Here is a 12,702-nt window from a genome sequence, read left to right as displayed (position 1 = left end):
CATGTATTAATACACTACTACCACCAAATTGCACTTCCAACTACCAGAACATGACGGAACTGCCCCAGCCATCATGGAAATAAGAGATTGACAATGTTGTTGTTATTGTTTTTAGATTTAGCTACTCGGAACGAAATGTCCATGTAGCACGGGCTATAGTGAGCCCGTAATTGAGTTCAGTTATTCGCGATAACCTTGTTACTGTGATATTTGGGTCAAAGTTTTAAATGGAGGTGGGATCTCCTCCTTTTATCCCGTTTCTTTTTCGTTTATGTTTTAGCGCACTGGTTTTAGTCTTGTTTTAATAACATTATCTTGGTGGCGAATGTATATTTGGACTAGGACCAACTAGGAACGAAAACACACTAGACGTGTTATTCACAAACAATGAAGAACTAATCAGAGACATTACACTCTCAGACATTACATACTCAGACCATAAGCTCATTGAAGTGCGAACTAGCATAAATAACGGTGGTAGGTCTAAGAGACCCAACAAGCGAGAAGGAATATTTAATCAATTAAATTTCAACAATAAGAGGATCGACTGGGAAAAAATAAATGTAGACCTTGCAACCATTCAATGGGAGACGGTCTTAAGCGACAAAACTCCCACACAGAGAATAGCTCAACTGACAGCTGAAGCTTACAAGGTCTGCTTGAAGCACGTGCCTGTGAGGAGGGGCAGAAAGAGGACCACTCTAGAAAGAGAACGCAGACGACTGTACAGGAGAAGGAAAAAAATAACGGAAATGCTTAGGCAGACACAACTATCACAAGAAAGGAAAATAAACCTAAGCAGGGAGATCGAAGAAATAGAGAAAACGTTGAAGCGATCATTCGAGGCTGAGGAAATGGAATTGGAACAGAAAGCTGTACAAGAGATAAAGAAAAATCCAAAATATTTTTTCACATACGCAAAATCAAAACCAAAAACCTCCACCAGTATTGGACCTTTAATTACAACTGAAGGTACATACACAGAGGACAACAAGAAAATTAGTGAAATTCTAAGAAGCCAGTATCTTGAGGTTATCTTGAGAGGATTTCGGGGCTTTAGTGTCCCCGCGGCCCGGTCCTCGACCAGGCCTCCACCCCCAGGAAGCAGCCCATGACAGCTGACTAACTCCCAGGTACCTATTTTACTACTAGGTAACAGGGACATAGGGTGAAAGAAACTGCCCATTGTTTCTCGCCGGCGCACAAAGGCATTCGACAAGCGTGACCATGGAGTGATAGCTCACAAAATGAGGTCAATGGGAATAACTAGTAAAGTAGGACACTGGATACTCAGTTTCCTGTCGAACGACCTCCGTTGTTGCCGTCCTTTTTGACCTGATAAAGGCTTAAGACACCACTTGGTGTTATCATATTCTATCCCAGCTTCATTCTGTTGCCCTTCGTGGTCATCTCCCTCTCTTTCTCCGCAGCTTCCTCTCTCGTCGTTCCTTTCGGGTGCTCCTTGATACCGCTCTCTCTGCCTCTTTTCAGCAATACGAAGGTGTGCCCCAGGGTAGTGTTCGGAGCACTACTCTTTTTCTGGTTGCCTTCAATGGTCTTCTTTCCTCTCTTCCTTCAGGTGTCTTCTCCGCTCTCTATGTCGATGATCTTACCCTTTGCTGTCAGGGTGATGATTCGCCTCTCCTTCAGCGCCGGCTTCAACTTGCGATTGATGCCGTGTCATCTTGGGCCACCGATCATGGCTTCAAGTTCTCTACTTCTAAGACTTGTGCCATGACTTTTACGCGGAAACGGGTCGTTCTTCGTCCCTCTTTGTCACTTTATGGTCATCCCCTTGAATACAAAGATTCCGCGAAGCTTTTGGGGTTATTCCTTGACACTCGTTTGTCTTGGTCTCCCCATATCTCTTACCTCCGTGTTGAGTGCGCTAAGGCCCTTACCCTCCTTCGGGTCTTGTCCCATACTTCTTGGGGGGCAGATAGGCGCACTCTCCTTGCTTTACATTCCTCTCTCGTCCTGTCTAAGCTCGATTATGGTTGCCCTGCTTACTCGTCTGCTTCTCCTTCTACTCTTCGCCGTCTTGATGCTTTGCACCATACTGGGTTGCGCCTCAGTTCTGGTGCCTTTCGTTCGACTCCCGTCCTTAAGTTGTATGTTGACACTGGCTTCCTGTCTCTCCAGGACCGCCGTGATCGCTACTGTCTTCGCTATCTTGCGCGGTCCTTACAACATCCTTCCTCTCGCCTTTGACGTGCTTTAACTTTTACCCCTCCTGCGGTTCCTGTTCCTCTTCACCACCTCCCTCTTTCTGGCCGAATTCTCTTTCCGTTCGTATTTTTAATCTTTCTCCTCGTGTTGTTCCTTCTTTGCCTCCGTGGAGAGTCCCCCTTGCGCAGTTTTGTACATCCTTGACCCGCATCACTAAAGCTTTTACCCCTCCTACGGTTCTAAAACGCCTTTGCCTTGTGCACTTTTCTTCTCACTCCCGCTCCGTTTCTGTCTTCACCGATGGGTCTAAGTCTGCGGACGGTGTAGGCTGCTCTGTTATTTTTCCTGATCGCACTTATATGTGTCGCTTACCTCCGGAGACTAGCATCTTTACAGCGGAGCTTTATGCTATTGTCTCTGCTCTTCGTCTCCTGCTTTCTCGTTGTCAATCTTCCTTTGTAGTTGTTGTTGACTCTCGTAGTGCCCTCATGGCTCTCGGGTCCTTTAATCCGGTTCATCCAGTAGTTGTCGAGATCCAGCATTGGCTGTTTCTTGTCCACAGTAAATTTAAGTCTGTAAAATAACAACATACTAGAGTGAACGATATGGAAGAAAATGCAGAATAGAACCAGTGAAGAGCAGAGGTGCCATAGGCACAATCAGAGAACACTGTATAAACATCAGAGGTCCGCGGTTGTTCAACGTCCTCCCAGCAAGCATAAGAAATATTGCCGGAACAATTGTGGACATTTTCAAGAGAGAACTAGATTGTTTTCTAAAAAAAAAAAAAAAAAAGTGCCGGACCAACCGGACTGTGGTGGGTATGTGGGCCTGCGGGCCGCTCTAAGCAACAGCCTGGTGAACCAAGCTCTCACAAGTCAAGCCTGGCCTCGGGCCGGGATTGAGGAGTAGAAGAACTCCCAGAACACCATCAAGCAGGTATATGCAGAATGCTCACTAATGAGTCTCATTCCTCAACGGCTTTTCTAATCATTGTTGTCGCGGTGGAATGTGCATCTAATGCAGCTGCCGTCGTTGGATTAATGTTGAGTTTGATGCGCAGGGCTTCAGTAGCTTCACATTCCAGTAAGTAGTGCAATAGTGGCTCCTCTGCTTCTGTTCCACAGATATGACACTCTTTAACTATTGGGTTTATTACCTCCCAGCAGCACTTGTAACCAAGTCTGAGTCTGTGTATGGCTACTGCAATGTCTCTGGATATCTTTTTGTCAGGCGTGAAAGAGTAGTACCCCAGTGACTTGTTCGTAATATATCGCAGTGGATCTTCCTTCCGCTACTTTGGTTCTGTGGCGACTTTTGATAGTTGAGAATATTTTCTTCTTGATTTGTTCCTTAATCTGTGAAAAACTTGGAGGTATTTGAACCTGTACAACAGGTAGAGCAGTGGCAGGGCTTGCTAGTGAGTCTGGCTGTTCATTACCATCTATGTAAGAAAATGTAAGAAATATAGAAAATATTTGCGCTAGAATCATTGATACCACCCTTTCGGTCACTTTCAATAATATATACATATATATATAATATATTATATATATATATATATATATATATATATATATATATATATATATATAATATATATATAATATATATATAATATATATATATATATATATATATATATATATATATATATATATATATATATATATATATATGACAGTGTCAGACGACGGAGGAAGAATAGAAACAGGAATTTCCTTAAGTACTTTCGTATAATAATACATCTTCAGAAGGAATACATTCCTTCTGAAGATGTATTAATATACGAAAGTACTTAAGGAATATATATATATATATATATATATATATATATATATATATATATATATATATATATGTCGTACCTAGTAGCCAGAACGCACTTCTCAGCCTACTATGCAAGGCCCGATTTGCCTAATAAGCCATGTTTTCATGAATTAATTGTTTTTCGACTACCTAACTTACCTAACCTAACCTAACTTTTTCGGCTACCTAACCTAACCTAACCTATAAAGATAGGATAGGTTAGGTTAGGTAGGGTCTATTAGGTTCGGTCATATATCTACGTTAATTTTAACTCCAATAAAAAAAAATTGACCACATACATAATGAAATGGGTAGCTTTATCATTTCATAAGAAAAAAAATTAGAGAAAATATATTATTTCATGAAAACTTGGCTTATTATGCAAATCGGGCCTTGCAAAGTAGGCAGAGAAGTGCGTTCTGGCTACTAGGTACGACATATATATATATATATATATATATATATATATATATATATATATATATATATATATATATATATATATATATATATATATATATGTCGTACCTAGTAGCCAGAACGCACTTCTCTGCCTACTTTGCAAGGCCCGATTTGCATAATAAGCCAAGTTTTCATGAAATAATATATTTTCTCTAATTTTTTTTCTTATGAAATGATAAAGCTACCCATTTCATTATGTATGTGGTCAATTTTTTTTTATTGGAGTTAAAATTAACGTAGATATATGACCGAACCTAATAGACCCTACCTAACCTAACCTATCCTATCTTTATAGGTTAGGTTAGGTTAGGTAGCCGAAAAAGTTAGGTTAGGTTAGGTAAGTTAGGTAGTCGAAAAACAATTAATTCATGAAAACATGGCTTATTAGGCAAATCGGGCCTTGCATAGTAGGCTGAGAAGTGCGTTCTGGCTACTAGGTACGACATATATATATATATATATATATATATATATATATATATATATATATATATATATATATATATATATATATATATGTCGTACCTAGTAGCCAGAACGCACTTCTCGGCCTACTATGCAACGCCCGATTTGCCTAATAAGCCGAGTTTTCATGAATTAATTGTTTTTCATCAACCTAACCTACCTAACTTAACCTAACCTAACTTTTTTGGCTACCTAACCTAACCTAACCTATAAAGATAGGTTAGGTTAGGTAGGGTTGGTTAGGTTCGGTCATATATCTACGTTGATTTTAACTCCAATAAAAAAAAATTGACCTCATACATAATGAAATGGGTAGCTTTATCATTTCATAAGAAAAAAATAGAGAAAATATATTAATTCAGGAAAACTTGGCTTATTAGGCAAATCGGGCCTTGCATATTAGGCTGAGAAGTGCGTTCTGGCTACTAGGTACGACATATATATATATATATATATATATATATATATATATATATATATATATATATATAATATATATATATATATATATTAAAATTATAAATAGGACAGTGTCATATATGCGAGTAAGCTTGAATGGTCCCCAAGCGAATATGCAACTGAAAACTCCACACCACAGAAGGATACGAACCCAGAGAAGCCAGGAGCGCTATGCACCTTGGTGTACCTGGTACTTTAACCACTAGACCATACGACTGTACGGTACAGTACAACCTTGACTACCCTCCAACGGTGATCACCGTCACTAACGGTGATCAGTCACTGTCACTTGCCTTATAAAACCTAGGTCTAGTAGTGTTAGGTCATAGTATCTCTCTCTCTCTCTCTCTCTCTCTCTCTCTCTCTCTCTCTCTCTCTCTCTCTCTCTCTCTCTCTCTCTCTCTCTCTCTCTCTCTCTCTCTCCTCTCTCTCCATCTCACCTTCAATCACCTTATATCAAGTTTTTCTCCCTCTAGCTCTTCTACTTTTTGTTTCTATAACGTTCATTCCTGTCCAATTCTATATCTTTTCTTATATATTGAATTTGACTCTTATGTATTGAATTCGCATGTGTCTGTCTGGGCGTCTCGTCTGTCCATCACTCGCACACTCTCGTGACAGGCAGCCATGAAAAGGGTGCTATATCTAAGCGCTCGCTGCGATTCGTGTAAATGATCACGGGAAAATATAAGCAGAAATGAATTTTCCCAAGTCGCCCCTTGGGAGTATATTTATTGCTACACAAATTAGCCGTATCGCACCTAACTACTGCTGCCTGTAAGCTCTAACAATGTTAAACGCTTCGCTAAGTATTCTTTATTATCAATTTATGTTCAGGCCAGTAATTTCGCTCTCGTAAGCGCAGCACGATTTTCTTTTGTTTTAGAGGGCTCGGCAAGCTGCGCCGTTGAGGTGCGCAGAAAACGAACGTTTATTTACTCATCCAGCACAGAAGGGTGAATTCGCCGCCAGTTTGAAATATTATGGATTTATTTCAATAGGAAAGTACATATTAGGACGACCCGGTCTCTGAATGCAATTTTATTAATTGGAAATAGCAAAAACTCTTCCAAATTTGACTGCGTATTCGCGTTTATTGCGGTCGTGTTTAGCTAAGGCTTCTGTCCCTCTAACAAATGCTCATATTTCTTGCTTTATGTAGAAGACGATTTCTACTAATGTTTTTTTGTTCTAGATTGAAGAAAATGTTTACAAAAATAAATATGTAATTGCTAAACATAACTTATAATTTACACAACGTTTCCAACCTGAAAGTTTCATTCTCAAGTGAGCAATGACAATAATTAAAAAACATGGGATTTATATAACTGGGTCAGTTGCATACAAAATTATGTCAGACGACGGGCCAATAAAAAAATTATGTTTATTCACAAACTTTCTTTGACCCATGAACTGACATATATATATATATATTTGTTGTTAAATATGACCGAAAAAGTAAGATTAATAATTCTAACACGAATTTTCTCAATATTTCTTATGTTTCTTTTTACTGTCGATGGTAATTGAAAAGTCAATTCTCCAAAATTCCTTTTTATTTCCAGTCTGACGCGACGCTTGAACGCGTTTCGTAATAACTTATTACATTTTCAAAGACTTTAGTTTACACACACACACAACTCTAACCTGAAAACATTAAACAGAGTTTTACTTAATGCTAACATTGAACAGCTTGTCTTATATACTCGCATTTGGGTGAGGTGATATGTTGCAACAGTTTTGGATGAAGTGAATAAACTTTTGACCAACACAAGACAGAACACGGTTCAATGGGTATAAATTGGATAAGTGAAAGGGAAGAATGGAAGTAACTGCAAAGGGCCTATTGGCCCATACTTCCTTTTGATGCTTCTATATTGGTACGGAGTCTTGAAGTGGTAGGATATAGTTGTGCATTAATTGGCTGATGATTGCTGGTGTTGACTTCTTAATGTGTAGTGCCTCGCAGATGTCAAGCCGCCTGCTATCGCTGTATCTATCGATGATTTCCGTGTTGTTTGTTAAGACGTCTGTGGTGATGGTCTGGTTGTGGGAAGAGATTATATGTTCCTTAATGGAGCCCTGTTGCTTATGCATCGTTAATCTCCTGGAAAGAGACGTTGTTGTCTTGCCTATATACTGAGTTCTTTGAGGCTTACAGTCCCCAAGTGGACATTTGAAGGCATAGACGACGTTGGTCTCTTTTAAAGCGTTCTGCTTTGTGTCTGGAGAGTTTCTCATGAGTAGGCTGGCCGTTTTTTTGGTTTTATAGTTCTTATAGTTTTTCTGCACATTAACCCTTCACTATCTTCCACAACAGCCCCCCCCCCACAACAGCCCCCCCCCCCCCACAACAGCCCCCCCCACAACAGCCCCCCCCCACAACAGCCTCCCCCCCACAACACAACACCCCCACAGCACCCCCCCACAACACCCCCCACAACACCCCCCCCACAACACCCCCCCCCACAACACCCCCCCCCCACAACACCCCCCCCCACAACACCCCCCACAACACCCCCCCACAACACCCCCCCCACAACACCCCCCCCACAACACCCCCCCCACAACACCCCCCACAACACCCCTCCCACAACACCCCCCAACAACACCCCTCTCCCCACAACACCCCCCCCACACAACAGCCCCCCCAACACACCCCAACACACACCCCCCACAACACCCCCCAACAACACCCCCCACAACATCCACCCCCCACAACACCCCCAAACAACACCCCTCTCCCCAAAACACCCCCCCCCACACAACAGCCCCCCACAACACCCCCCACAACACCCCACCCACAACACCCCCCCCTCACCCCACACTAGGTGCCACCTCCTCACTTACACAGGGTTTAGTGTTCACTTTAACGACCTCAACGACAATTTAGGATCTGATAAAGAGGTCGGTATTTTTGTCTCAAGAAGAAGCGGCGCGCATCGCCCCGTTTAAGGCCTCTTTAACGACCAGGTTATCTGATGACCCGGGTTCGAGACCCGCCGGTCCTGTGACGACACCTCTTCTCGCCCTTATCAACCTTTTAAGAAACAACTACCACTATCCTCCCCCGCTCAAATTGATTTCCTATTTTTTATTTTTATAACATTTGCCTATTTTTGAACATTTGCCTATTTTTGAACATTTGCCTATTTTTGAACATTTGCCTATTTTTGAACATTTGCCTATTTTTGAACATTTGCCTATTTTTGAACATTTGCCTATTTTTGAACATTTGCCTATTTTTGAACGTTGACCTATTTTTGAACGTTGACCTATTTTTGAACGTTGACCTATTTTTGAACGTTGACCTATTTTTGAACGTTGACCTATTTTTGAACGTTGACCTATTTGTGAACGTTGACCTATTTGTGAACGTTGACCTATTTGTGAACGTTGACCTATTTGTGAACGTTGACCTATTTGTGAACGTTGACCTATTTGTGAACGTTTTCCTATTCGTGAACATTGACCTATTTTCTATGGTCATAGTTATGCTATTCCCTTTTAATTGGGTGGAATTAATTGTTATATAATGTTTGGATAATATGGCATTTAATGAGAAAATAAATGGTTATATTATCAGTTATCAAGATTATTTTAGGCTTAGATCTTTTGAAATATTAACTAATTCATTGCTATATAACATAATGTTTGTTGATGGTTAACCCCGCTACTGTGCCGGGCACGTCCACTACGGGATCACCATAGCCGGTGCTGTGTGCAACTGTTGGTCCCAGTTGATGAATATAAAACAACAACAACAACATCATCAGGGTTAAAAGGCCGGGCAGTTGGGACGATCTTGCAGGGTCACTCAAAGGGGGTTGGGGTCGGCGCCCCCCCTGGCTCCTCCCTCCCCCCCTCACTAAAGTTCACTCAACACATATTAACTCTGGACGGTAGAGCGACGGTCTCGCTTCATGCAGGTCGGAGTTCAATCCCCGACCGTCCACAAGTGGTTGGGCACCATTCCTTCCCACCGTCCCATCCCCAAAGCCTTATCCTGACCCCTTCCCAGTGCTATATAGTCGTAATGGCTTGGTGCTTTTTCCTGATAATTCCTTCTTCCCTACCTTCCTGGATCGTACTAGACAATGGAAGCGGCTGGCGAAAGTGCCGTACTGCCCCGTTTTCTGTTGTGGGTCCTCTGGCAGGTTAGGAGAGGACACTTTACATAGACCGTTTTCTTGAGGTTGTGGGACCTCAGGAGACCGGGCCTCATTGGTGGTGAGGTAATTACTGTATGGCCTGAACCACTGCCTCATTGTTGAAGCATATAAACAATATTCGTGACGTCACTTTCCCATCGCCTGGGTAACTCATTTGGGGAAAAAATGTTTTATGATGTCATTTACGAGGCCGCGAGCTCTCAGCTGGGCGGGGAAGTATAATTTTATAGGATAATTCCTTATTTAATTTTCATTGAGCAGATTCCAATAAAGATTATACTGGGCGCACGCGCGCGTGAACGAGCGCACGCAACACCATCTTCCACAGGAACTTTCTCTCTCTCTCTCTCGCGCGCGCGCGCGCGCGCGCACACACACACACACACACACACACACACACAGTGTAAGAAATCATTCAGAATCTTGTACACCACATATGTAAGACCAATCCTGGAGTATGCGGCCCCAGCATGGAGCCCGTACCTTGTCAAGCACATGACGAAGCTGGAAAAAGTCCAGCTTAAAAGTTTATTGGGGCTTGTTTGTGTCTGCCGTGTCCTTGCCGTGTCCTTGCCGTGTCTGCCGTGTCCTGGCCGTGTCTGCCGTGTCCTGGCCGTGTCTGCCGTGTCCTGGCCGTGTCTGCCGTGTCCTGGCCGTGTCTGCCGTGTCCTGGCCGTGTCTGCCGTGTCCTGGCCGTGTCTGCCGTGTCCTGGACGTGTCTGCCGTGTCCTGGACGTGTCTGCCGTGTTTGCCATGTCTGCCGTGTCCTGGACGTGTCTGCCATGTCTGCCGTGTCCTGGCCATGTCTGCCGTGTCCTGGCCGTGTCTGCCGTGTCTGCCGTGTCCTGGACGTGTCCTGGACGTGTCCAGACCGTGTCCTGGACGTGTCCTGACCGTGTCTGCTGTGTCCTGACCGTGTCTGCTGTGTCCTGACCGTGTCTGCTGTGTCCTGACCGTGTCTGCTGTGTCCTGACCGTGTCTGCCGTGTCCTGGCCGTGTCTGCCGTGTCCTGGCCGTGTCTGCCGTGTCCTGGCCGTGTCTGCCGTGTCCTGGCCGTGTCTGCCGTGTCCTGGACGTGTCCTGACCGTGTCCTGGACGTGTCCTGGACGTGTCCTGACCGTGTCCTGACCGTGTCCTGGACGTGTCCTGACCGTGTCCTGGACGTGTCCTGACCGTGTCCTGGACGTGTCCTGACCGTGTCCTGGACGCGTCCTGACCGTGTCCTGGACGTGTCCTGACCGTGTCTGCTGTGTCCTGGCCTGTACCAACAGTGCCACCAACATTAACGGTGCCAACAGTACCACCAACATTAACGGTGCCAACAGTACCACCAACATTAACGGTGCCAACAGTGCCACCAACATTAAAGGTGCCAACAGTATCACCAACATTAACGGTGCCAACAGTGCCACCAACATTAACGGTGCCAACAGTATCACCAACATTAACGGTGCCAACAGTACCACCAACATTAACGGTGCTAACAGTACCACCAACATTAACGGTGCCAACAGTACCGACAACATTAACGGTGCCAACAGTACCGACAACATTAACGGTGCCAACAGTACCACCAACATTAACGGTGCCAACAGTACCACCAACATTAACGGTGCCAACAGTGCCACTAACGGTGCCAACAGTACCACCAACAGTAACGGTACCAGCAGTACCACCAACATTAACGGTGCCAACAGTGCCACTAACGGTGCCAACAGTACCACCAACATTAACGGTGCCAACAGTACCACCAACATTAACGGTGCCAACAGTACCACCAACATTAACGGTGCCAACAGTACCACCAACATTAACGGTGCCAACAGTGCCACTAACGGTGCCAACAGTACCACCAACAGTAACGGTGCCAACAGTACCACCAACATTAACGGTGCCAACAGTGCCACTAACGGTGCCAACAGTACCACCAACATTAACGGTGCAAACAGTGCCACTAAGTGTGCCAACAGTACCACCAACAGTAACGGTGCCAGCAGTACCACCAACATTAACGGTGCCAACAGTGCCACTAACGGTGCCAACAGTACCACCAACATTAAAGGTGCCAACAGTACCACCAACATTAACGGTGCCAACAGTACCACCAACAGTAACGGTGCCAACAGTACCACCAACATTAACGGTGCCAACAGTGCCACTAACGGTGCCAACACCACCACCAACATTAACGGTGCCAACAACACCACCAACATTAACGGTGCCAACAGTACCACCAACAGTAACGGTGCCAACAGTGCCACTAACGGTGCCAACAGTACCACCAACAGTAACGGTGCCAACAGTGCCACTAACGGTGCCAACAGTACCACCAACAGTAACGGTGCCAGCAGTACCACCAACATTAACGGTGCCAACAGTGCCACTAACGGTGCCAACAGTACCACCAACATTAACGGTGCCAACAGTACCACCAACAGTAACGGTGCCAACAGTACCACCAACATTAACGGTGCCAACAGTGCCACTAACGGTGCCAACAACACCACCAACATTAACGGTGCCAACAACACCACCAACATTAACGGTGCCAACAGTACCACCAACAGTAACGGTGCCAACAGTGCCACTAACGGTGCCAACAGTACCACCAACAGTAACGGTGCCAATAGTGCCACTAACGGTGCCAACAGTACCACCAACAGTAACGGTGCCAACAGTACCACCAACATTAACGGTGCCAGCAGTACCACCAACATTAACGGTGCCAACAAGGCTGTCCAGAGCCCCATCATGACAAACAAGCCAATTAGGTGTGGAGGGCAGTTGGCAGTTGTGGCGCCACATTAAGATGGCTCACAGTGTCAGGAGGTCCTTCTAATTGAGCCCGGACCTGATACGTCAGTCACCAGGGTGTAGCGCGGCCTCATTCCTCCTCGGGTTTAATGAAGTGGCTGTTGAGAAGTGGTGTGGTGTGTGTATTGACCTAGTTGTATTCATCTAGTTGTATTCACCTAGTTGTGTTCACCTAGTTGTGTTCACCTAGTTGTGTTCACCTAGTTGTGTTCACCTAGTTGTATTCACCTAGTTGTGTTCACCTAGTTGTATTCACCTAGTTGTATTCACCTAGTTGTATTCACCTAGTTGTATTCACCTAGGTGTATTCACCTAGTTGTGCTTGTGGGGGATGAGGTCTGCTTTTTCGGGC

The 12,702-nt window shown here is 44.3% G+C and overlaps 1 protein-coding gene across 1 annotated transcript; it reads right to left on the bottom strand.

Moving 5' to 3' along the window:
• Positions 1-10,064: 10,064 nt before the first annotated feature.
• Positions 10,065-12,341, bottom strand: LOC138364544 (uncharacterized PE-PGRS family protein PE_PGRS54-like). The gene has a single exon (XM_069324200.1). The coding sequence runs from the start codon at positions 12,339-12,341 to the stop codon at positions 10,065-10,067; it is 2,277 nt and encodes a 758-aa protein (XP_069180301.1).
• Between the last annotated feature and the right edge of the window lie 361 nt (positions 12,342-12,702).

Source organism: Procambarus clarkii, chromosome 13 (genome assembly GCF_040958095.1).
Source record: "Procambarus clarkii isolate CNS0578487 chromosome 13, FALCON_Pclarkii_2.0, whole genome shotgun sequence".
Classification (NCBI taxonomy): Eukaryota; Metazoa; Arthropoda; class Malacostraca; order Decapoda; family Cambaridae; genus Procambarus; species Procambarus clarkii.
Note: the sequence above shows the minus strand (reverse complement) of the source record. Positions and strands in the feature narration are given on the sequence as shown.

Coding starts and splice junctions, on each gene's coding strand:
- LOC138364544 (XM_069324200.1), bottom strand. CDS start 12,341: ATGTGGCGCCACAACTGCCAACTGCCCTCCACACCTAATTGGCTTGTT.